At 38.2% G+C, this 27,508-nt stretch overlaps 1 protein-coding gene across 10 annotated transcripts in view; it reads right to left on the reverse strand.

The window, feature by feature from the left end:
• ARHGEF9 (Cdc42 guanine nucleotide exchange factor 9) overlaps positions 1-27,508 on the reverse strand; it is a 246,637-nt gene that overhangs the window by 17,531 nt on the left and 201,598 nt on the right. For all 10 annotated transcript variants that reach the window (XM_043457945.1, XM_043457947.1, XM_043457946.1 and 7 more), the window contains 2 exons: positions 12,021-12,264; positions 5,372-5,440 (listed from right to left, as the gene is read on the reverse strand). In XM_043457945.1, coding sequence (XP_043313880.1) covers positions 5,372-5,440; positions 12,021-12,264 — 313 coding nt within the window. The remainder of the gene's footprint in view (positions 1-5,371; positions 5,441-12,020; positions 12,265-27,508) is intronic.

Raw genomic sequence — 27,508 nt, forward strand, 5'->3', positions numbered from 1 at the left:
AAATTATATTATTGGAAGAACATTATATGAATGGAATCATATCATCTGTAAACTTTAGGTATAAGTTTTTCTCAATCATCAAGATTCCATAGAAATTCACCCAAGTTGTTGCATGTACCAGTAGTTGGCTTCTTTTTATTGATGTATAATATTCTATGATATAGATGTACCAGTATTTGCTTAATTACTCACCCACTGAAAGACAACTAAGTTATTTCCAGTTTGGTCTATTTTGAACAAAGCTGCTATGAACATTTGTTTAGAAGTTTTTAAGTGAAAATAAATTTCCGCTTCTTTGGGATAAATGCCCAGATGTGTGCTGAATCACCTTGTAGTTGTATATTTTATGTTTTAAGAAACTGCCAAACAATTATGTAAAACAGTGGCTATACTGTTTTACATTCTCACCAGCAAGGTATGAATGATTCTGTTTCTATACAGCCTTGCCAGCATTAGGTGTTTTCACTATTTATTTTTCTATTGCCCTTGTAAAAGATATGTAGTGATATCTCATTGTGATTTGCATATTTTCAATGATTAATGATGCTGAACATCTTTTCATATGTTCAGCTGATACCCAAATATCATCTTCAGTGAATTATCTGTCTTTTGCCCATTTTCTAATTGGAATGTGTAATTTGTTTTTGTTTGTTTTCATTTATTTTTTACTATTGAGCTTTGAGAGTTCTTTATATATTCTAAATACTAATGTTTTGTCAGGTACATGGTTTGCAAATATTTTCCCTAGCATGTAGCTTGTCTTTTCATCTTCTTCACATGGTCTTTTTTTTTTTTTTTTCCAGTGGGTTTTGTCATACATTGATATGAATCAGCCATGGATTTACATGTATTCCCAATCCCGATCCCCCCTCCCACCTCCCTTCACATGGTCTTACACAAGGCAAAATTTTCTACTTTGATGAGGTCCATTTTATCAATACTTGATTTTATAATTCAAGCTTTTGGTGTCAGTTCTAAAGAATTATTTGCCTAAATCTAATTCTGAAGATTTTCTCCTACTGTTTTTTAAAAGTTTGTAACTTTTTTTTTTTTTGGTGGAGAGGGAGGGAGGGGGGGATCGGGATGGGGAATACATGTAAATCCATGGCTAATTCATGTCAATGTATGACAAAAACCACTACAATATTGTAAAGTAATTAGCCTCCAACTAATAAAAATAAATGAAAAAAATAAAAATAAATAAAAGTTTCTAACTTTAAATTTAAATTCATTATCTATTTTGAGTTACTTTTTATAGGTTGTGAATTTAGGTTGAGATTCTTCCTTGTCTTTGTTGTTCAGTTGCTAAGTCATGTCTGACTCTCTGTGACCCAGTGGACTGAAGCATGCCAGGCTTTCCTGTCCTTCACTATCTCCCAGAATTTGTTCAAACTCATTCCATTGAGCTAATGATGCTATCTAACCATCTCATCCTCTCCCGCCCCTTTCTCCTTTTGCCTTTAATCTTTCCAAGCATCAGGGTTTTTTCCAATGAGTTAGCTCTTCCCATCAGGTAGTCAAAGCACTGGAGCTTCAGTATCAGTCCTTCCAATGAATATTCAGGCTTGATTTCCTTTAGGATTGACTGGTTAGGATCTCCTGCTGTCCACGAGATTCTCAGCAGTCTTCTCCAGCATCACAATTTGAATGCATCAGTTCTTCAGCACTCAGCATTCTTTATAGTCCAACTCTCTCATCCATACATAGCTACTGGAAGAACCATAGCTTTGACTTTAAAGACCTTTGTTGGCAAAGTGATGTCTCTGTTTTTTGCTATGCTGTCTAGGTTTGCCATAGCTTTTCTTCCTGGGAGCAAGCGTCTTTTATTTCATGGCTGCAGTCACTGTCCACAGTGATTCTGGAGCCCAGGAAAATAAACTCTGTCACTGTTTCCACTTTTCCCCTTCTATTTGCCATGGAGTGATGGGACTACCCTGGGATGGGAAGTTATGATCTCAGTTTTTTAATGTTGAGTTCTAAGCCAGATTCTTTTCTCTCCTCTTTTATCCTCATCAATAGGTGCCTTAGCTCACTTTCTGCCATTAGAGTGGTATAATATGCATATCTGAAGTTTTTCAGTGCCATTTGTTTAAAAGGTTATCCTTCCTTCACTGAACTGCTTTTGTACCTTTGTCAAAAAATTGGTTGGGCATATTTGTGTAGGTCTATTTTTGGGTTCTCTATTCTCTAACATAATCTACCATGTCTATTCTACCAACGCCACACTCTCTTGGTTACTGTAGCTATTAGTGTTGAAATCTGGGTAGACTTATTGTTCAAACTTTATTCCATATCACAGTTATTTTAGTTATTCTCACATACTCATTTGATTTTGACCTGTCCTAAAGCCTCTGGAGATGAGAACTGTACTTGCGGCCCTAGAGAGCTCCATAATGGCAAACTGAAATGAGTTGATGTACCAGGAATTAATCGCCAACTCTCAAGACAGTGTAAAAGGCAAATATAAAGTGAAAAGGCCTCCCTTGGAGCTAGGCTCTGTCCTATGCTTTTCTTCAGCCAGCCTTCCCTCCCCTAGTACAGTAGACTAAGTGGATAAGGCCCCATGACATTATGGATTTCCATCGTGGCTCATGTGACTTGGAGAAGGAAATGGCAACCCACTCCAGTATTCTTGCCTGGAGAATTCCATGGACAGAGGAGCCTAGTGGGCTATAGTCCACAGGGTCACAAAGAATTGGACATGACTAAGTGACTAACACATTCATGGTGGCTCAGACAGTAAAGAATCTGCCTGCAATGCAGGAAACCTGGGTCAGGAAGATTCCCTAGAGAAGAGAATTGCTATCCACTCCAGCATTCTTACTTGGAGAATTCCATGGACAGAGGGCTATGACAAGCTACAGTCCATGGAGCTGCAAAGAGTCAGACACAATTGAGTAACACTTCACCTCACATAGCATTATAGAATATGTTGGAATCTATATTAAATCTGAATTAGAGAAATGATAACAAAAGTGCTCCTTATCACTTCCAGAAAGGTGTCATTGGAAGGATTAAGAAAGCTGGCTTTCTTAGGTATCTCAGAAAATTCACTTGCTCTTCCCATATGTGTGTGTGTGTGTGTGTGTGTGTGTGTGTGTGTGTGTGTGTGTGTGTGTGTTAATCATTCAGTTGTGTCTGACTCTTTGTGACCACATGGATTGTAGTGGAAATCACTTCTACACATGTAGTGCCCATGAGTCTCAAATATATCAGTCACCACAGTCCTGGACTAGGAGGGCCTAGAAAATGGAAACAGAAATAATGGAGGAAATTTTTAGGAATTCAGTGGTTTGAAACCAGAGAAGTTTATTTGAAGACTAGATGGAAAGCTATTCAGGTGAACAATTGTTTAGATACTGGGAGACAAAAGAGGACCTGCAAGGGATAGTCTTCAGACAAGGCAGAGAAGGAACGTGACACAAAGGCTTGGTATGAGCGAGTAGGACTGTTTTCTAATTGGTTGCTTTGTGCATGTTCTTCTGCTTTAAGGTTTCTCAGTGGAAAAATAAGCCAGTCTCAGATAGACTTGGGAGAACTTGGGCTGAGATAAAGGAATACTATCCCATTATGAAGGTCAATGTGGTAGGGGCAGTGGAAGGATTCAGAATGAGAGAAGTTCAGGAGGAAAGAGCCTCCAGGAGAAAAGAGGTGGGCCACTAGGACAGTAGCCCCTTTGTAGCCCAAAGACTGTCCAGGTAGTTGGGGCTCAAATCTCTAAGGAATAAGCACATTTTTCTCAAAGGATTCTCCTATCCATATAGATCATAGACTTAGTGTAATTAACTCCAGATTACTTTCTAACACTGTCCTGTTTTCACCACCAAGGAGTTAGGAGTGGTTGCCTTTAATTTCCTACCTAAAGTGAATCATATTTCCATGACGAGTGCAAGTGTCAGTGAGCGTCTTCAAAGACTAAGAAGCAATAAGAAGTTAAAAGGAAGGCCATGACTAGCTGGATGCCCAAGCTAGGTGCACTGATCAACTGGAAATCAGATATCCACAGACACTAAACCTCTTCAATAAAAAGGAACTTCATTGGGAATAATTAAGGGTGCATTATGTGACTGCTAGAATTTCAGGCAACTTGAATCTGATCACTTAAATGGTCACTCATTGTAAATCAGAGAGCCCTTTAAGAGAGCACAAGGAAGGGCCTAAGGAAAATGAAGTCTCACTAAGATTGCCTACCCTGGGGAGAATGATAATAGCTGTCAGTAATAGAAACAGCTGTCAGTGGTTGAGGTAAGACAAAAATTGAGCTCTTCTTAACTAGCATGAAGACTTCCTTGGTGGCTCAGATGGTAAAAGCATCTGCCTACAATGCAGGAGACCTGGGTTCGATCCCTGAGTTGGGAAGATTGCCTGGAGAAGGAAATGGCAACCCACTCCAGTATTCTTGCCTGGAAAATCCCATGGAAGGAGGAACCTGATAGGCTACAGTCCATGGGGTCACAAAGAGTCAGACACAGCTGAGCGACTTCACTCACTCACTAACTAGCATGAAGGATCAACAGAACCCTGAGGTGGAGAGGAGGGAGCAGTAGACTTAGAAACAAGCTGACTTAAGTTCAGAGTCACTTTATGCCAAATATCCTCAGTTTCTTCTTCTGGAAAATGAGACTAATAATGTCTATCTTTTCAGGGGTATCATAAAAGCAAAACGAAGGAACTTAAATAAAAGGACTGGTACTAAATAGCTTCTTGAATAAACAGAGGGTAGTTCCTTCCCTTTGTTCAATTAAGCATTTTAATGTTTTTTAGTTCATGAAAATGAGAAAATAAGGCTTCATTTCATATTCAAGTTGATTTCCAAGGTAATTTCCTTTTTAAAATACTTTAGTTTATGATTCAAAAAGAGAACACATATCTGGATCTTCTGTCTAGGTTCAGTTTGAAGTCCTCCATTCTGATTTGGGGTTCATGATTTGGCAAATGCCCCCAATTCAATGAAAGAAGGTTATATGCATATCCCTTATATATGTGTGTGTGTGTGTATGTGTGTGTGTGTGTTAATAAATTCCATATATTTAATATTGCCCAACTGTTTCTAAATTGTTAATAAAGTTTAGTTTCTCACTTTTATTTAAGTGAAAATAAAAGAAACAAAGGTTCTATTTTTTTCCTGTACCCAATGAGCTATCTGTGGACATGGCAACCTTAAATTATTCACTGCTAAGCCTTAAGTCTTTTAAAGATCATTTACCACTTATCATCAGAGATACTTGGGAATCTGGACATTTACCACAACCCTAAGTGAACTTTAGCATGGAAACAAGCATAGGAATATGCAAACACATAGCTTATGGCTTTTCAGTTTCACAATGAGAGTGAGTGAGGTCAGGGAGGTTGTAGTAAAAGGCAGTTTTACCTTTTTGTTTAGAGACTTTTCTCACAGTCATTGCAGCCTGCCTCTTCTGGTTTTCAGAAATCTCAAACCCTATAACATAAAAATAAATCATTTTGTTATGAGTAACATAGACCTTTTTTAAAACATATAAATTAGTACAACTTTTCTGGAAGAGTAATATTAAGACTTACCTACAACAATGCATTTCAATGTATAGAGGGACAAAAAGGTGAGAACATGAGTTAATAGGCTGTTAAATGGAGAGTGGTTGAATAAAATATGGTGAAAAGTGGAAAGACATTTCACAATCAAAAACAAAAATACAAAGAAAAATGAGTTTAAAAAAAAATAAGAGATTACAGTAGAAAATATATATAGACTTAAGGAAAGTTTTACAAGGAGAAAAAAAAATCAATGGCAAAAAGTAGTTAAAGAAATAATCAAAATATCTGTGGAAGTTCTTTGCCAATTTTTAACTGAGTTTTGGGTTTTAACTAATTGACTTGTAGAAGTTCCTTATATATTTTAGAAATTATCACATGTATGATTTGAAAATATTTTCTCCCGTTTAACAGGTTGCTTTTTTGTGCTGTTGTTTTTTCTTTTGCTGTGCAAAGGCTTTTTGGTTTGATGTTGTCTATTTTTGCTTTCCTGTCCATGTTTTTGGTGTCATATCCAAAAAACCATTGCCAAGACCAACATCAAGAAATATTTCCCCAAGGTTTTTGTCTAGGGTTTTTACAGTTTCGAGTCACATGTTCAAGTCTTCAGTCTACTTTGAACTGATTTTCATGTATGACATAAAGTAGGAGTTCAATTTTATTCTTTTTCATGTGATATCCAGCTTTCACATCATTCATTGAAGAAATCACCCTTTCCCAATTGTGTATTTTTGGAATCCTTGTTGAAGATATGTTGAATATATACATGTAGGTGTTTTTCTGAGCTCCCTATCCTATTGCATTCATCTACATGTCTGTCTTTATGCCAGCACCAAACTGTTTTAATTATTATAGCTTTGTAATATATTTTGAATCAGGAATTGTGATGTCTCCAGCTTTGTTCATCTCTCTCATGGATATACTGTGTATCCCCATGAATTTTAGGATTGTTCTTTTTTTCCCTGTTTCCATAAAAAATGCTACTGGAGTTTTAATAGGAGCACATTGAATCTATAGATGGACTTCAGTAAAATGAACATGTTATTAACATTGTCTTCCACTCCAAGAATACAGAATGTCTATTTACTTATGTCTTCTTTAATTTCTTTCAGTAATATTTTGTAGTTTTCAGTGTACCAGTATTTTAACTCCTTGGTTAAGTTTATACCTAACTATTGTATTCTTTTTGAAGCAATTGTAAATGAGATTGCTTGCTTAATTTCTTTTTCATATAGTTTGTTGTTAGTACATAGAAACACAATTTACTTTTGTGTATTGATTTTGTATCCTACAAATGAATTCATTTATTAGATGTAAAAGCTGTTTGTGGAGTCTTTAGGGTTTTTACATATAAGATGATCTCATCTGCAAACAGGAATAAGTTTACTTTCTCTTTCCTAATTTGGAGGAATTAATAGTTAAACCTAATTGCTCTAGCTAGGACTTCCACTACTACGTTGATGATAAGTGGTGAATGTAAACATCTCTTGTTCCTGATCTTAGAGAAAAAGCTTTCAGATTTCCCCGCTTAAGTATAATATTATCTATGAGCCTTGTGAGCCTTCAATATATGGTTTATATGTTGAGGTAAATTCCTTCTATACCTTGTCAATAGTTTTTATCATAAAAGTGTGTTGAATTTTTTCACATGGTTTTTCTGCATCTATAAACATGATCAAGTGAATTTTTCCCTTCATTTTGTTAGTGTGGTGTATCACATTAATTGATTTACGTATGTTAGACCATTCTTGTATCCCAGATAAATCCCACTTGGTCATGGTGTCTGATCCTCTTACTGTACTGTTGAATTTTTTTTCCAGTGATTTACAGAGGACTTTCCCATGGATTTTGTTACAGATATTGATTTGTAGTTTACCTTTCTTGTAGTGGAAGGCTTGATATTGTTAAATATCCATTCTGACTTGAAGGTATCTATAGAGTCAATGCAATTCTATCAAAACCCCAATGGCTTTTTTTCTTTTAACAGAAACAGAAATAGCAAGCCTAAAATTTATGTGGAAACATAAAAGACCCATAATAGCTAAACCAATCTTGAGAAAGAAGGACAAAGCTGGAGACTTCAAAATTCCTGATTAAAAATATATTATGAAGTGACAGTAATTAAAACAGTATTGTATGGCATAAATAGAGACATATAGATCAATGGACTAGGATAGAGGGCCAGAAATAAACCCACACATATACAGTCAACATATCTTTGACAAGGCTGCCAAGAATACACAATGGGGAAAGGATAGTTTCCTCAACAAATCATTTTGTGAAAACTGGATATCCACATGCAAAAGAATGAAATTGAACTTCTATCTTATGCCATACATGAAAATCAACGTAAAGTGGACTGAAGCCTTAAATGTATGATCTGAAATTGTAAAACTCCTAGAAGAAAAAAAGGGAAAAATCTTCTTGACAATGATTTCTTAAATACCAAAAGCACTGGCAACAAAGCAAAAGCAGACAAATAGGACTACATCAAACTAAAATGATTCTGCACAGCAAAGAAAAGAAACAACATATTCAAAAGGCAATCTATTCCATTCCAGTATCATTGCCTGGAAAATTCCATGGACAGAGGAACCTGGTGGGCTATAGTCCCTGGGATCCCAAAGAGTCAGACATGACTGAGCAGGCACACACACACACTGAAGTTCACTGAGCTCAGTCAAGAATTTTCAAAAAAAAAAAAAAAAAAGGGAATCTATGTAATGGGAGAAAATATTTGGAAACCATATATCTAAGGGCTTAATTTCCAAAATATATAAGAAACTTCTCTGCTCAGTAGTGAAAAAAAAAAAAAAAACGAAAAACAAACAAACAAAAAAACCATATAGCGATTAAAAAGAATGGTCAAAGGACTTGCATAGACATGTTCTCAAAGAAGTCATAAAAATGGCCAACAGGTATATAAAAGAATTCTCCACATCACTAATTATCAGGGAAATCCAAATCTTGACCATAATAAGATACCACTTCACTCCTGTTTAGAGAGCTATTCTCAAAGAATTGGCAAGAATAGTATTGGCAAGAATAGTATTGGCAAGAATGTAGAGACACCGGACCCACAGTAAACTGTTAGGTATTAAAATGATTTAGTCACTATGGAAAACTACCATATGATCCAGCAATCTCACTTCTGGCTATATGTTCAAAATAATTGAAATCAGGATCTTGAAGAGATATCAGTACTTTCATATTCATTGTAGCATTATTCCCAATTAGCCATGATAATTGAAACAATCTAAATGTCTGAGGATGGATAAGGGGATAAAGAAAATGTGGCATGTATTTTTTTGTATACACACACACACACACACACAAGAATATTATTCAGCCCCCAAAAGAATGGCAATTCTGCCATATGTGATGACATGGATAAATCTGGAGGACATTTGCTAATTAAAATAATGTAGTCACAGAAGGACAAATTCTATATTTGTATGAATATGAGGTGTCTCAACCAGTCAAACTCATAGACAGAGAGCAGAATGGTGATTCCAGAGAGAATCACTGGAGAAAACAGGGAGCTGCTTTTCTATAGCTATAAAGTTTCATTTACATAAGATATGAATAAGTCCTAGAAACTTGTACAACAATAAGCCTATAGCTAAGATTAGTATATTGTGCCTTTAAATTTAATTAGCCTCCAATTAAAATAAATAAATACATTAAAAAATGAATAAATAAAAGGAAAAAAATTAAGTACAGAGCTCATGGTGTTTTTGCCAGTTAAAAAACTAAGGCTGAGGTCTCACCTAAAAGAAAAAATTTTGCCTTACAAACTTCAGACGTACAAGCCCTATCCAAAGACAGCTTTGGTCTATGTCCGCAAGTTCAAGCCTACCCATGATGTTTGAACCTGAATGCCTGGAGTTGCTTAGCCAGCCTTTGCAATCACATAATGCAATTCTTATAATAAATTTCTTAATAATAATTTATCTCTTACTGGTTATGCTTCTCTTATTGAACCCTGACTGATACAAGGAGTTATAGTTAGATTCTATATTCTTCAACTGGAGTGATTCTGATGATAAATTATGCTTAAGAAAGCAAGTTACAAAAAACAAAAAACAAACAAACAAAAAAAACAATAAAAACTAAAAAAACAAAAATTAAAAAAAAACAAAAATAAAAAAAACAAAAAAAAAAGAAAGCAAGTTACAGAGTAATATGTATAGTATAATTTTTATATTTTAGTATAATATTTATATTTTTATAAATAAAATCTTATGTGTATACGTTTATATGAACTTCAGATTAGTATGAAAAGAAACACATCAAATTAATACTGATTATCTTACACAGAATAGGAGCAACAGAGAAGGGAACAGAATGCTAAACTTTATTATATTTCCATAAGTGCTTACATGGTTATTATGACTACATATTTTATAATTAAAAAGTAAAAATAAAAAACAAAAATTATAGTAAATCCACATGACAGCCATAAAAATAATGATTAAAATAGTAAATAATTTAAAGAAATGTTAATGATATAATTTTAAGTGACAAAGATATAAATTTATATCTGTCATGAAGTGGCAGAGGTTGGGGGAGACAGAAATAAAGATTCAGGCACTGTAATTTTTTTTTTTTTTTTAATTTAGACACATAGGAAAGAAGATGGGAAGGAAATATACCAAAGTATTTATAAAATTTATCTCTGGGTAGTATGTTCATGTGTGATTTTTAGGTGTTTTTTTTCTTGTATTTTTGTGTTTTTTCCCCAAAATTGCTTTCAAAGAAAATGACTTGCTGTTACACTCAGACCAAATTCTTAATATTTTTAAAAAGACGACCCTTGGGAAGCAATTTCTGGAAGCTTTTCTACAGTGTGGGGGATATGTTGGAACCAGAGTGAATGGTATTAATCTTCTAGTTGATCTAGGATCTGCAAAAAGCACACTAAAACAATTCCTCTAATAGCACTAACAATCTAGGCAGTGTTAGAGATTGTTGGTTCCTTCCATTAGGAGAAGCAGTCAGTAGAATTTCTGTAATGATTCTACATCATGTCCTAAAGCGGTGCCCAAATGCTAAAAGCAAACTGAATTCAATGGGACTTAAAGTGAATTATCAATAAGTACTCTACCCAAAACCTGAGAAGACTTAGATAAGACTACGCAGTGTCTTTCCGATGATCCTTCCTTGCCTCTGACCATTTCAATTCCCAATACTTCAGATAGGAGAATACATTTATACCAGGACTCAAATGGTAGGCCCATTTTTTTAGAGGCAGTTTCTTCCAACTTGAATACAGATGTTTTAAGGTATAATTCTCCTCCCTTACGAGTGAGGCAACACCAGAAACTCTGGTATCTTCTCAAGGAATTTCAAAGCCTGGCTTATTGTATTTTTATGCCAGAAAGGCAGGACCACGAGCAGGAGACCAGATAGTACTTTGTAAACCACAAGGTTAAATGCTAAATCCCACAGCTGGAAAGCAGTATAAAAATTATCTCTACCAGCTATATTCCCTTTGGAAAGGAGAATAACTTATTTCAAATAAAAGAGTATGGTTTAGTGTGATTCTACATCATGCAAGTGGCCCTATTTTATTTTCTATAATTTATTTTAAAATACTTTTATACAGAGAACATGATATATACAAGAACATTAATAGGGACATTTAGTTAACACCTAAAGTTATCTAATCAGGAATACACACTCAAGAAGTGATTTGTTAACATATTGAACATTCAGAAGTCTTTGCTCAAGAGGCCACAACTATCAGCAGTTCAGTCGCCTTAATTCAGGAGGCCTAATTAGTCTAATACATGTATATGCCCTCTCCACAAATGTCATATAGGCACTTTAGCCTTCACAAGAACTGGGTATAAGAATCCAGTGAACCCTATAGCCTATATATATACTTCAGAAGGAAGCCTGAAGTTTAAGATTGAAAATTGGTACTATATTTTGGCCTACTCAGAGGATTCTGTCACTAGACTTTGACTAAGAAGTTAGCTGAAAGTGAAAGTCTATCAGCTGTGTCTGACTATTTGCAACCCCATGGACTGTGTATAGTCCATTGAATTCTCCAGGCCAGAATACTGGAGTAGGTGCCCGTTCCCTTCTCCAACATTACCAAATCTGCCTCGACTAACCTAAACTTTTCACAGAAGATGCTGTCATGTATCTAAGGACAGAGTTGCGACTTCGTTGAAATTACAGAACAGGCTGTATGACTGCTTTTGTGTTTGTTTGCTAATACACTTTTGTATGTTTGGGAGAATTGAGCCTGAGGTTTGATTTAAGTGTAACAATCTCTCCTAGTAGTGATAATGTAGGGGAAATCAACCTCTAAGTATCACTTAACGCTGACTAATAGAAACTATTGTTATCTGCCAAAAGAACCTAATAATAGGAAACCACCAAAGTGGATTATGTCAGTTTACAACACAAATCTCTCTGCCTCTAGAAAAGTGAAAACTAATTTAACTCTTCTATGTTCTTCATAGCCATATTCTTCTTTCTCCTCTCAGGTCACTTACCAATTTTTTCATCTTCCTGTACCATTTTCCTCTCTTCTCTGAAAGCTCTGAGCCAGCGTATCTTCTCCTCCAATTTCTTGGCAAAGAATAGATGTATCTCTTCAGTCTCCTTGTTGTGAAGCTTGAAGGCATTTTTCATGCTTACATTAAAGTCATCATCTCTGCCATCTTCAATGTCCACTACCTCATATTTATCCATATCAATGCGGCCTTTGTAGTACAGGATGTCTCTCCGGATCAGGTCCTAGACAGAAAGAAAGAGAAGGCTTTTTGTTGGAGGTATGTGGAGAGTGGGTAAAAGGACAGTTGGCACATAGGTACAGCAGAATGATAACATTGCCATTGTTCTGGTGTATCAGTGAGAGAGAGGTGCTTTGGTTTAAATCTGGGCAGGTTACCTTAGCTTATGACACTAACAGTTGGCTAACTAGATGCTATTAGAGAAATCCTCTGGCCTACATCCATGGATTTTGTCTCAGACCTCAGCCTCAATGCACATATGTGTTTACAACAAGACTGCTGACATGAAGTAGGAAGTAGCAAGCCACACAAGCACTGCTACAAAGGGCTTTTCCTCTTCCAAACTATTTGCAAGCCTTCCAGAAGTATGAAATGAACTGACTAGTTGCCTGAAGTATACTCAGGAATATAAGTAGGCCACTGAGACTGGCATATCAGAGGGGGGATGAGTGATAAGAGTAGCTAGGTAGCCACAGGCCAGGAAGGATTACCTAGGGAGAGTTAAACACTTAGAATTCTGGGGTTTTTTGGAAAAGGACTTGTCTAGCAGGAGAAATGTAGGGAAAGTGAATAAAAAGCTTCATATGTTGACATGGATGAATCTCACAAATCTTATTGCATGAGAAAAACAAAAGTTGTATGTCAGGAAGCATTTAACAAGAGGCTCCCTGTGTGCTGTTTTGGATCTGTCAGGAACCCTCTGGCCCTTATTGATTCCTGAATATTCAGGAATTAAGAGGAGAAGCACACCTTTCCCTGGGCTGAGGAATCCAGGCATTTCTCATTACAGTGATAAGTACCCTGCAAACAAAAGGTGATTGTTTGCAACTCTCTCTTTGGTAGGATCCTCTTATGTTTTGTAAGTCTGGAATTTTAATCTTTATCTTTGCTGAGAATAACTACAGTATATATGCCCACGTCATGTTGATTAAAACACCTTTGCTGCATCAGAGCTTTGGTCCCCGTGTCTGTCTTTCTTTCTTTCTATTCTTTCTGTCTTTCTCTCTCTCTCTATTTATGGCTAATTCCTTGGAGCGCGGAGGCCCGCTGAGCTCACTTTCTTGCCCGGGCTTCTAGGACCCTCTCAAGAAGGCACACTGTGCCTTCACCCACTCGAGAGGGTGCCCGGTGCCTACGTGCAGCAGTGCGAGCCCTAAGAACAGGACTCTACTGGCTTTCCACATAAACCAGGGGATATCAGCCTCTTTCTCTCTCTCACTTTCTTTCTTTCTTTCTTTCTTTATTTATTTTTTATTAGTTGGAGGCTAATTACTTCACAACATTTCAGTGGGTTTTGTCATACATTGATATGAATCAGCCATAGATTTACATGTATTCCCCATCCCGATCCCCCCTCCCACCTCCCTCTCCACCCGATTCCTCTGGGTCTTCCCAGTGCACCAGGCCCGAGCACTTGTCTCATGCATCCCACCTGGGCTGGTGATCTGTTTCACCATAGATAGTATACATGCTGTTCTTTTGAAACATCCCACCCTCACCTTCTCCCACAGAGTTCAAAAGTCTGTTCTGTATGAATGGATAAGGAAGCTGTGGTACATATACACCATGGAATATTACTCAGCCATTAAAAAGAATTCATTTGAATCAGTCCTAATGAGATGGATGAAACTGGAGCCCATTATACAGAGTGAAGTAAGCCAGAAAGATAAAGAACATTACAGCATACTAACACATATATATGGAATTTAGAAAGATGGTAATGATAACCCTATATGCAAAACAGAAAAAGAGACAGAGAAATACAGAACAGACTTTTGATCTCTCTCACTTTCTTATCGTCGACTCTGGACCACCAGGTTGTGGTCCATTAAAGGACAAACAGTTGTAGTTGGATACAAAGAATATATTGCCTATCCATTATGATTGTTATTTTATTCTTGGGTATACAGAATTGAATTAAACCCAGTCCATTAGACACTCATAATTACTCAATGTATAGTGCCCTTATATTTCTATTCATTTACTTGCTTACTTACTTTTAATGACGTATTAAGTTTTGGTGAATGCACTGCCCATTCTAAAACCTATAACACCAAGGCAGCCCACATATTAAATCACATGCTCATAATTACCCTGCTTTCTATTTTATGTAATTTTATCTCATCTACATGTACTCTGTTATATAAACTTTAAAAAATAAAAAACAATGCCACATAATATTTAGGGATATATACAAAAATTATGAGAAAAATACAACAATGATACATGCCAAATTCAAGGGAATATAAAGAGGAGAATGGGGACAAGAGAGAAAGAAGGGAAATGGACAGAAGAGGGAGAGAAGGAAGACTATATTTATAATGATTTATTTCTTAAATTGAATGGTTTGCCTTGGAAACAAGCAGAGATCATTTTGTCATTATTGAGATTGCATCCAAATACTGCATTTCAGAACCTTTTGTTGACTATGAGGGCTACTCCACTTCTTCTAAGGGATACAAAATAAAGCAGGGCAAAGGCTAATAGAGTTTTGCCAAGAGAATGCACTGGTCATAGCAAACACCCTCTTCCAACAACACAAGAGATGACTCTACACATGACTCTACACTCTACACATCACCAGATAGTCAATACTGAAATCAGATTGATTATATTCTTTGCAGCCAAAGATGGAAAAGCTCTATACAGTCAGCAAAAACAAGACTTGGAGTTGACTGTGGCTCAGATCATGAACTCCTTATTGACAAATTCAGACTTAAATTGAAGAAAGTAGGGGAAACCATTAGACCATTCAGGTATGACCTAAATCAAATCCCTTATGATTATACAGTGGAAGTGACAAACAGATTCAAGGGATTCGATCTGATGAACAGAGTGCCTGAAGAACTATGGATGGAGGTTCATGACATTGTATAGGAAGCAGTGATCAAGACCATCCTCAAGAAAAAGAAATGCAAAAAGGCAAAATGGTTGTCTGAGGAGGCCTTACAAATAGCTGAGAAAAGGAGAGAAGCTAAAGGCAAAGGAGAAAAAAAAAAAAAGATATACCCATTTGAATGCAGAGTTCCAAACAGCAAGGAGAATAAGAAAGCCGTCCTCAGTGATCAATGCAAAGAAATAGAGGAAAACAATAGGATGGGAAAGACTAGAGATCTCTTCAAGAAAATTAGAGATACCAAGGGAACATTTCATGCAAAGTGAAAGTGAAGTCACTCAGTCGTGTCCTCTTTGCGTGTCAGTCGTGACTCTTTGCAACCCCATGGACTGTAGCCTACCAGGCTCCTCTGTCCATGGGATTTTCCAGGCAAGAGTACATGGGCACAACAAAGGACAGAAATGGTATGGACCTAACAGAAACAGAAGATATTAAGAAGGGGTGGCAAGAATACACAGAACTATACAAACAAGATCTTAATGACCCAGATAACCATGATAGTGTGATCATTCACCTAAAGCCAGACATCCTGGAATGCGAAGTCAAGTGGGCCTTAGGAAGCAACACTACCAACAAAGCTAGTGGAGGTGATGGAATTCCAGTTGAGCTATTTCAAATCCTAATAGATGATGCTTTGAAAGTGTTGTACTCAATATCCCAGCAAATCTGGATAACTCAGCATTGGCCACAGGACTAGAAAAGGTCAGTTTTCATTCCAGTCCCAAAGAAAAGTAAAGCCAAAGAATGTTCAAACTACTGCACAATTGCCCTCACCTCACACACTAGCAAAGTAATGCTCAAAATTCTTCAAGCCAGGCTTCAACAGTACATGAACACTGAACTTCCAGATGTTCAAGCTGGATTTAGAAAAGGCAGAGGAACCAGGGATCAAATTGCCAACATCCGTTGGGTCATGGAAAAAGCAAGAGCATTCCAGAAAAACATCTACATATGCATTATTGACTACGCCAAAGCCTTTGACTGTGTGGATCACAACAAACTGTGGAAAATTCTTCAAGAGATGGGAATACCAGACTACCTTACCTGCCTCCCGAGAAATCTGTATGCAGGTCAAGAAGCAACAGTTAGAGCTGGACATGGAACAACAGACTGGTTCCAAATTGGGAAAGGAGTACGTCAAGGCTGTATATTGTCAGCAATTCCTGCTTATTTAACTTACATGCAGAGTCCATCATGCAAACTGCCAGGCTGGATGAAGCAAAATTTGGAATCAGGATTGCCAGGAGAAATATCAATAACCTCAGATATGCAGATGACACCACCCTTATGGCAGAAAGTGAAGAAGAACTAAAGAGCCTCTTGATGAAAGGGAAAGAGGAGAGTGAAAAAGCTGGCTTAAATTCAACATTCAAAAAACTAAGATCATGGCATCCGGTCCCATCACATAATGGCAAATAAACGGGGAAACAATGGAAACAGAGACAGACTTTATTTTCGTGGGCTCCAAAATTACTGCAGATGGTGACAGCAGTCATGAAATTAAAAGATGTTTGTTCCATGGAAGGAAAGCTATGACCAACCTAGACAGAATATTATAAAGCAGAGACATTACTTTGTTAACAAAGGTCCCTCTAGTCAAAGCTATGGTTTTTCCAGTAGTCATGTATGGATGTGAGAGTTGGACTATAAAGAAAGCTGAGCACCAAAGAATTGATGCTTTTGAACTGTGGTGTTGGAAAATACTCTTGAGTGTCCCTTGGACTGCAAGGAGATCAAACCAGTCCATCCAAAAGGAAATCAGTACTGAATGTTCATTGGAACAACTGAAGCTGAAGCTGAGGCTCCAATACTTTGGCCCCCTCATGCAAAGAACTGACCCATTGGAAAAGACCCTGATGCTTGGAATGATTGAAGGTGGGAGGAGAAAGGGATGACAGAGGATGAAATGGTTGGATGGTGTCACCGACTCAATGGACATGAGTTTGAGCAAGCTCTGGGAGTTGGTGATGGACAGGGAATCCTGGTGTGCTTCAGTCCATGGGGTCACAAAGAGATGGACACAACTGAGCGACTGAACTAAACTGACCTCATATTCCCAGGTCTTCCTAGGTGGCACTGTGGTAAAGAACCCGCCTGCCAATGTAGGAGACCTAAGAGACATGGGTTTGATCCCTGGGTCAGAAATATCCCCTGGAGGAGGGCATGGCAACCCACTCTAGTATACTTGCCTAGAGAATCCCATGAATAGAGGAGCCTGATGGGATATATATAGTTCATAGGGTCTCAGAGAGTTGGACATGATTGAAGGGACTTAGCACACATATACTCACATTCCCAATCCTAAGTCTTCACACTGCATGGTAAACAGAGCTTTTCTGTAGGGCTGGGGTTCTTTAAGGATTCTCAGCATAGCTCTGTCAATCTCAGAACCCTAGGTTGCCAAATACACCATGGCGTTCTTTTCCTTCCATAACGATTATGCATATAAATAAACTTTTGCATAGAGATTGGTTCTAATCCATTGGGTAATCCTGATATCAAGTTTACAAGAAAGAGATAGGTCTGCTATACAGAGTGGGACAATGTAGTTACAAGCCTGTTTCAGAGTTTGGATTCCTTTTACCATGCTCAAAGTGGACAAGTTCAGTCCTGGCAAAATAATGGGGTGGCTCCTTGATGGTTCAGCAGGTTAAGAATCCATCTGTCTGCAACACAGGAAACACAGGAGATGTGGGTTCAATCCCTGTGTCGGGAAGATTCCCTGAGTAGGAAATGGCAATCTACTCCAGTATTCTTGCCTGGAAAATTCCATGGAGAGAGGAGCCTGGTGGACTACAGTCCAAAGGGTCATAAAAATTCGGACATGACTGAGTGACTAAGCATGCATGCACACCCATGAACTAACTTCTATAATCCCTAGGAACACTTTGTGAAATATGCATAAAAAGTAGGCCCTGCCAAACTAACTACAAAAGCAGGACAAGCTGAGGAGAATGTATCAATGTAATCTACTTTGATCCTGTAAAGGCTTGAAACCTGCCTTACAATACATAATACACATACACATAGACCTGGACCACACTGCTAATAGGTGGGTGCCCACCTGGCTAGAATATAGGCAGATTCAACCCTCCCTCTTCCTAACTTCAGCCTGCTGCTTCCTTTCCCTCTGTATTGGTGTGTCATAAACATTGTTAGCCTTCAAAATCTTTAATAGTTTTCAAAAATGGAAAGGATGCACATGATCTTAGAGCTAAATTAAAAGCATCAACTGAACCTCCTATTGTTTCTTTAGGTATCTGAAGATAATAATGAATGACAGAGAATTCTGTCTCTGTGGCAGGGGAATAGGACTAGAGGGATGTGTCATTAAAATTCTCCCTTTTCCTGTTCTTTCTGGCTCCACAGAGGGTTGAATGTGAGCTTTCAGACATCAGATTAGTCATAAAGCTAAGTGTAGGGATGTGATAGGAATGATTAAGAATGACCCACTGTTCAAAAAACCGACCAGAAAGGGTAGCTAAGGCCAATAAGCAGCAAAGAATGGTGGAAAGAACATCAGTTAGAGTCTAAAGTTCCTGAGTTTGAATTTTAGCTGCTTAACCTCCTAGCTGTGTGGTACTGGGCAAATGGATTAATGTTGCTGAGCCTCAACTCCCTCAACTATAAAACTAGGAGAGCGATATTTACCTTGTAAAATTGTTATAAAGCTCAAATCTAAACATGCAGTATCCAGGTTATGAGGCTATCCTTAACTGATAAACATGGTGCTGAGCTTTCTTGCTTTCAGACCAGTGTTTCATAGATCTTAAAAACTCCTTTTGATAAATGTAAAAAACCCACTGCCTCCTTTAGTTCATTTGAACTTTCAAAGTAAGTTAAATATTGTGACTGAAAATAATTAAAGTAAAAGCAACTCTGAATGTTTTAAAATTTACATAGCTACCCCACTATCCCTGGAAATTTCATAAACCCTTTCAGGGCAGGGGTGGTATTAGTGGTGGGTGGCAAATACCATTTGCTACTCACTCACCAAAATCACAGATCTATACCTGGGCTCGCACTACTACCCCCTCCCTGACCCAAAGAAGCCTTCTATTCCAGTCCTTTCAGACTTTAAGATCAAATTCACACATTCTTCTTCCTCAAAGCAGCCTTCCATGACTGCATCCTCTAGATCACATCATTACAGTTTTCCTTTTCTGAATGCTAGCACTGACTATGAAGACTATGAAGACACTTATGAAGACAACTATAAAGACTATGAAGACAACTGGCATTCAATTACCATTCTAGTTAATTTGCATTAGTTCTGTTTTATATGTTTTATTGCTAATTTTGTCTGTCCATTCAGGTTGTGCCCCGTACTGAGCTTTCCTTGGTTTTGCCTCACTTAGGAGTTATCCAGGGAAGGAGAGCTGATAAAGGCTCAAATGTTTTTTCTGCTCAGCTTCTACACATAGCAAGGGGACAAAGCTCTCCTGAGCCCTAGTTGCCTGTGGGACTATTGGGACTGGGATGCCCACATGCCAATTGTTAATAGTGATCTGAGTGCTTTCAAAGGCACATGGTGAATAGGTGCTCACTACAGATGCTATTTGGGTCTTCACAATTTCTCTGTCTAAATGGGGTTGTTTCTAATAGTATGGCCACCTTCCTCCTTTTCCTTTCTACTCATCCAAGTTGGAGGAGATTAAGGGAGCTAGTGCTTCTCTAGCTGGTCCTGGCATCTGCAGTCAAGCACTCTGACCCTGGCTCTAGCAGTGTCTCCAGCAAGGAGCTTATCCCCATCCCTGACATTATGTGATTGAAACAGCTGGGAGCTGTTTGAACTTGGCCTCACTGGGTATTCATGGGGCTTACTGAAACACTACAGTACATTTTGTACTGCAGATGCTGTGGTCTGGGGAATGCAACTGTTCAGGATTGCAGTTTGCTTCACTTGCTTGTCAGCAAGGTTCTCCCTACCTCTTTTGAGGGGGCCCTGGCTACTCACCTTTAGCCTGACAACCCTGGTTTTCTCTTCAGATTCTGGGGAAGGCACACAGTGCTAGGACTGGATTTGTCTTTATCATTATAGCACTGCAGCATCTAGAGTACATTCTTTTTTTAATTAATATATTTTAATTGGAGGCTAATTACTTTACAACATTGTAGTGGTTTTTAAACATTGACATGAATCAGCCATAACAACAACGGCAACAGTGAACACTTAAACAACAGACATTATGCAGCAGACACTACTCTAAATGCTTCCCCCCCAGCTTTATTGAGGTATAAATAACAAAAATTATATATATATTTAAGGTATACAATGTGATGTTTTTATATATGTATGTATTATGTAATGATCATCACAATCAAGTTAATTAACATATCCATCATCTCACATTGTTGTCTTTTTTTGAGATGAGAAAATACTTCAGATCTATTTTCTTAGCAAATTTCAATTATACAATACAGTGTTGCTAACTATAGTCACCATATGTATAATACATTAGCTATCCAGAACTCATTTATCCTACATAACTAAAAGTTTTTACCCTTTGACCAATGTCTCCCCATTTTCTCCACCCAAATGAACCCCTGGCAACCACCATTCTACTCTCTACCTTTATGAGTTGGACTGTTTTAAATTCCACATATAAATGAGATAATACAGTACTTGTCTTTCTCTGCCCTATTTTACATAGCATAATGTCTTCCAGGTTCAATATGTTGTTGGGCACAGCAGTGTTTCTTTCTTTTTCAAATACTGAATAACATCACATTGTGTATATGTGTGTGTGTTTTATGTTACCTTTATGTGTTCATCCCTTGGCAGCTACACTTTGCATTTATTAACTTAAATCATCCTCACAATCTTACAAGTTAGGTACTGTTATAATCCCATTTTATGAGAACTGTGGACATAGAGCAGTTAAGAAACTTGCCCAGGAATAAAAGCTAACATTTATGGCATGGCTGGGATTTGAGTCTAAGCTATCTGGCTCTAAAAATCTGTTCTTGTTTTAACCACTGTGTATACAGCCATGAAATTAAAAGACGCTTATTCCTTGGCAGGAAAGTTATGGCCAACATAGACAGCATATTAAAAAGCAGAGACATTATTTTGCCAACAAAGGTCCACCTAGTCAAGGCTATGGGTTTTCCAGGAGTCATGTATGGATGTGAGAGTTGGACTATAAAGAAAGCAGAGCACCGAAGAATTGATGCTTTTGAACTGTGGTGTTGGAGAAGACTCCTGAGAGTCCCTTGGACTGCAAAGACCAGTCTGTCCTAAAGGAAATCAGTCCTGAGTATTCATTGGAAGGACTGATGTTGATGCTGAAACTCCAATACTGTGGCCACCTGATGCGAAGAACTGACTCATTTGTAAAGACCCTTATGCTGGGAAAGATTGAAGGCAGGAGAAGAAGGTGATGACAGAGGATGAGATGGTTGGATGACATCACCGACTTAATGGACTTGAGTTTGGGTAAACTCTGGGAGTTGGTGATGGACAGGGAGGCCTGGCATGCTGCAGTCCATGGGGCCTCAAATAGTTGGACACAACTGAGTGACTGAACTGAACTGATACTGCCTCTGAATAAGAACTTCCTGAATGAATGATTACTAAATATTTACTGTGTGCTAGGCCCTATAACTCTATTACCTCATTTAACACTGAGGTACAACACACTTGTACATGTACATGTACTTGCATGATGTACAACAACATACAACACTTCCCTTGCATGTAGATACTATTATGATTCCCATTTTGCAAATGAGGGAATAATAAAAGGCACCCAGGAGGTGTCCAAGGTTACATAGCTGATGGGAAAAAGGAAATTGGTAGTCTCTTGTCTGGCTCTAGAACCCGTGATCTTAACATTATAGTTCATTGCATCCCATTACTTCAGGTGATTCTCCTCAAAACCTCCTGAAGTGAATTCTATCACCAGGTTGACTTGATACTGATAAGAATAAAGACTTAAAGAACTGGCACAAGGTTAAGCAAATTAGTAAGAAACAGTTGAGTCTTGGACTCAGGTGTTCTTGTTTTAAATCCACTGGTTTTGGAGAGAGGAGCTAAGATGGCAGAGGAATAGGATTGGGGAGATCACTTTCTCCCCCACAAATTCATCAAAAGAACATTTGAACACTGAGCAAACTCCACAAAACAACTTCTGATCGCTAGCAGAGGACATCAGACACCCAGAAAAACAGCCCATTGTCTTCAAAAGGAGGTAGGACTAAATATAAAAGATAAAAAGAGAGACAAAAGAGTTAGGGACGGAGATCTGTCCCTGGAAGGGAGTCTTAATAGAGGAAGTTTCCAAACACCAGGAAACCTCTCACCGGCGGGTCTGGGGGAAGTTTTAGAATCTCAGAGGGCAACCTAACTGGGAGGAAAAATAAATAAAACCCACAGATTACATGCCTAAAAGCAACTCCCAGCAGAAAAGTACCCCCAGATGCTCGCATCCGCCACCAGCAAGTGGGGGCTGGACGGAGAGGAGCAGGTGGCATTGCTTAGGGTAAGGACGGGGCCTGAATGCCCTGAGGGCAATCTGAGGGAGCTAATGTGAAACAGCAACTTAAACTGTAGGATAGCAAGAGAGAGAGAGAAAGAGAGAGAGAGAGAGAGAGAGAGAGAGAGAGAGAGAGAGAATTAACCTGCAAAAAGCCCTAAACTAAGGCACTGCTGGCCGTTTCACAGAACAAAGGAAGGACTGAGCAATTCCAGAGAAGAGCTAGCCGGCTGTGGACCAGCCCATCCACCACCAGAGGCAGGAGGCAGGGGAGAGGGGAAAGGGGTAAACTCAGCACCAGAGCTGGCATCCCCTATCAAACTACAAACAGGCTTCCAGTCTCTAATCAAAGACTTCCTGAGATTCTGGATGTTTGACATCTGCCGGGAGGGTCACAGCCAGAGATCAGCTCCCTAGAAGAGACACAAGGCACACTGGACCGAGCGTGCCAGAAATTGAGACTGGGACTGGGAGGGGAGAAGTTGCACTGCACCTGAGGAGAATGCGCTCATCAAGCTCCTGGGTGCCTGAGCTGCTCCAACCAGGGAAGGCACAAAACGCAGGGCCAACCAAGTCTGCACCTCTGTGGAGTACCCGAAAACCTGAATTTGAGCAGCTTGGGCCTGGGAAGTGCACTCAAATCAGGGCCCGCTCCCTGGAGAGCAACTTGGAGCCTAAGCAGTGTAGACGGGGAAAGCACACATGCCTTGAGCGGGGGCAAACCCAGTGTGGAAGAAACACTGTGAGTACTGCCCACACACGCCAGTGATATTTGTTTGCAGTGTTCCTCCCTCCCCACAGCACAACTGAACAAGTGAACCTAAACAAGAGACCACCTCTGCCACCTTGTGTCAGGGTGGGAATTAGACACTGAAGAGACCTGCAAACAGAAGCCAAATAAACAAAGGGAGCTGCTTTAGAAGTGACAGGTGCAGCAGATTAAAATCCCTGTAGTTAACACCAACTACACTGGAAGGGGCTTATAGATAGTGAGAAGTATAAGCTGGAACAAGGAACTATCTGAAACTGAACTGAACCCACACTATCCGCAACAGCTCCAGAGAAACTCCTAGATATATTTTTACTATTATTATTTTTTTAATTAAAATTTTTTCTGTTTTTTTTAAAGTCCTCTATTATTCCTTAATTTTCATTTTCATAAGCCACTATAACCTCGCAAAAAAAAGACCCTATTTTTAAAGCAAACTTCATATATATTTCTTAATTTTTTTGTGTTTTTGTTTTTTTAATATTGTATTTTTAAGAGTCTAACCTCTACTCTAGATTTTTAATCTGTTTTTCAGTATTTGATATCAATTTTGGACATTTAAGAATCCAATATTCAGTACCCATTTTTACTCAGGACTGTGATGATTACTCTCTCCCCCTTTTGACTCTCCTTTTTCTCCCCCAGATCACCTTTATTTCCTCCCTCCCCCTTCTCTTCTCAATCCAATTCTGTGAATCTCTGTGGGTGTTTTGGGCTGCAGAGAACACTTAGGGAACAGAGTACTGCCTAGATCTGTCTCTCTCCTTTTGAGTCCTCCTTTTTCTCCTCTTGCTCTGCTCTATCTCCTTCCTCCCTCTCCTCTTCTTCATGTATCTCTGTGAACCTCTCTGGGTGTCCCTCACAGTGGATAATCTTTTCACCATTAACCTAGAAGTTTTATTATCAGTGCTGTACAGATGGAGAAGTCTTGACACTACTGGAAGAATAAGACTGAAATCCAGAGGCAGGAGGCTTAAGCCCAAAACCTGAGAATACCAGAGAACTCCTGACTATAGGGAACATTAAGTAATAAGAGATCATCCAAAAGCCTCCATATCTACACTGAAACCAACCAACACCCAAGAGCCAATAAGTTCCAGAGCAAGACATACCACACAAATTCTCCAGCAATGCAGGAACACAGCCCTGAACATCAACATACAGGCTGCCCAAAGTCACACCAAACCCATAGACCCATCTCAAAACACACTACTGGACACTCTATTGCACTCCAGAGAAAATAAATTCAGCTCCACCCACCAGAACACCAACGCAAGCTTCCCTAACCAGAAAACCTTGACAAGCCAGTCGTCCAACCCCACCCACTGGGAGAAACCTCCACAATAAAAAGGAACCACACACCACCAGAATACAGAAAGGCCACCCCAAACACAGCAATCTAAACAAGATGAAAAGGCAGAGAAATACATTTACCCAGAAGGTAAAGGAACATGAAAAATGCCCACCAAGCCAAACAAAAGAGGAGGAGATAGGGAATCTACTGAAAAGGAATTTAGAATAATGATAATAAAAAATGATCCAAAATCTTGAACACAAAATGGAATTACAGATAAATAGCCTGGAGACAAGGATTGAGAAGATGCAAGAAATGTTTAACAAGGACCTAGAAGAAATAAAAAAGAGTCAATTAAAAATGAATAATGCAATAAATGAGATAAAAAACACTCTGGAGGGAACCAACAGTAGAATACTGGAGGCAGAAGATAGGAGAAGTGAGGTAGAATATAAAATGGTGGAAATAAATGAAGCAGAGAGGAAAAAAGAAACAAGAATAAAAAGAAATGAGGACAACCTCAGGAATCTCTGGGAGAATGTGAAACGCCCCAACATTCGAATCATAGGAGTCCCAGAAGAAGAAGACAAAAAGAAAGACCATGAGAAAATACTCTAGGAGATAATAGCTGAAAACTTCCCTAAAATGGGGAAGGAAATAGTGACACAAGTCCAAGAAACCAAGAGAGTCCCAAACAGGATAAACCCAAGGCGAAACACCCCAAGACACATATTAGTCAAATTAACAAAGATCAAACACAAAGAACAAATATTAAAAGTAGCAAGGGAGAGACAACAAATAAGACACAAGGGGATTCCCACAATGATAACAGCTGATCTTTCAATAGAAACTCTTCAGGCCAGAAGGGAATGGCAGGACGTACTTAAAGTAATGAAAGAGAATAACCTACAACCTGGAAAACTGTACCCAGCAAGGATCTCATTCAGATATGAAGGAGAATTCAAAAGCTTTACAGACAAGCAAACACTGAGAGAATTCAGCACCACCAAACCAGTTCTTCAACAAATGCTAAAGGATCTACTCTAGACAGGAAACACAGAAAGGTTGTATAAATGCGAACCCAAAACAACAAAGTAAATGGCAATAGGACCATACTAATCAATAATTACTTTAAATGTAAATGGGTTGAATGCCCCAACCAAAAGACAAAGACTGGTTGGATGGATACAAAAGCAAGACCCCCATATATCCTGTCTACAAGAGACCCACCTCAAGACAAGGGACACATACAGACTGAAAGCAAAGGGCTGGAAAAAAATATTTGATGCAAACGGAGACCAAAAGAAAGCAGGAGTGACAATACTCATATCAGATAAAATAGACTTTAAAATAAAGGCTGTGAAAAGAGACAAAGAAGGACACTACATAATGACCAAAGGATCAATCCAAGAAGATATAAAAATTATATATGCACCCAACATAGAAGCACCCCAATATGTAAGGCAAATGCTAACAAGTATGAAAGGGGAAATTAACAATAACACAATAATAGTGGAAGACTTTAATACCCCACTCACACCTATGGATAGATCAACTAAACAGAAAATTAACAAGGAAACACAAACTTTAAATGCCACAATGGACCAGCTAGATCTAATTGATATCTATAGGACATTGCACCTCAAAACAATCAGTTTCACCTTTTTCTCAAGTGCACATGGAACCTTCTTCAGAATAAATCATATCCTGGGCCATAAACCTAGCCTTGGTAAATTCAAAAACATTGAAATTATTTCAGTCATCTTTTCTGACCACAATGCAGTAAGATTAGATCTCAATTACAGGAAAAAAAAAAAAAAACAATTAAAAATTCAAACATATGGAGGCTAAATAACAGGATTCTGAATAACCAACAAATCATAGAATAAATCAAAAAGGAAATCAAAATATGCATAGAAACAAATGAAAATGAAAACACAACAACCCAAAACCTATGGGGCACTGTAAAAGCAGTGCTAAGGGGAAGGTTCATAGCATTACAGGCTTACATCAAGAAACAAGAAAAAAGCCAAATAAATAACCTAACTCTACACCTAAAGCAATTAGAGAAGGAAGAAATGAAGAACCCCAGGGTTAGTAGAAGGAAAGAAATCTTAGAAATTAGGGTAGAAATAAATGCAAAAGAAACTAAAGCGACCATAGCAAAATCAACAAAGCTAAAAGCTGGTTTTTTGAAAAGATAAACAAAATTGATAAACTGTTAGCAAGACTCATTAAGAAACAAAGGAAGAAGAACCAAATTAACAAAATTAGAAGTGAAAATGGAGAGATCACAACAGACAACACTGAAATACAAAGGATCATAAGAGACTACTACCCGCAGCTCTATGCCAATAAAATGGACAACTTGGATGAAATGGACAAATTCTTAGAAAAGTATAACTTTCCAAAACTAAACCAGGAAGAAATAGAAGATCTTAACAGACCCATCACAAGCATGGACGTTGAAATGTAATTCAGGAAATCTTCCAGCAAACAAAAAGCCAGATGCTTCACAGCTGAATTCTACCAAAAATTAGAGAAGAGCTAACACCTATCTTACTCAAACTCTTCCAGAAAATTGCAGAAGAAGGTAAACATCCAAACTCATTCTATGAGGCCACCATCACCCTAATTCCAAAATCAGACAAAGATACCACCAAAAAAGAAAACTACAGGCCAATATCACTGATGAACATAGATGCAAAAATTCTTAACAAAATTCCAGCAAACAGGATCCAACAACATATTAAAAAAAAATCATACACCATGACCAAGTGGACTTTATCCCAGGAACACAAGGATTCTTTA

This window comes from Cervus canadensis, chromosome X (genome assembly GCF_019320065.1).
Source record: "Cervus canadensis isolate Bull #8, Minnesota chromosome X, ASM1932006v1, whole genome shotgun sequence".
NCBI lineage: Eukaryota > Metazoa > Chordata > Mammalia > Artiodactyla > Cervidae > Cervus > Cervus canadensis.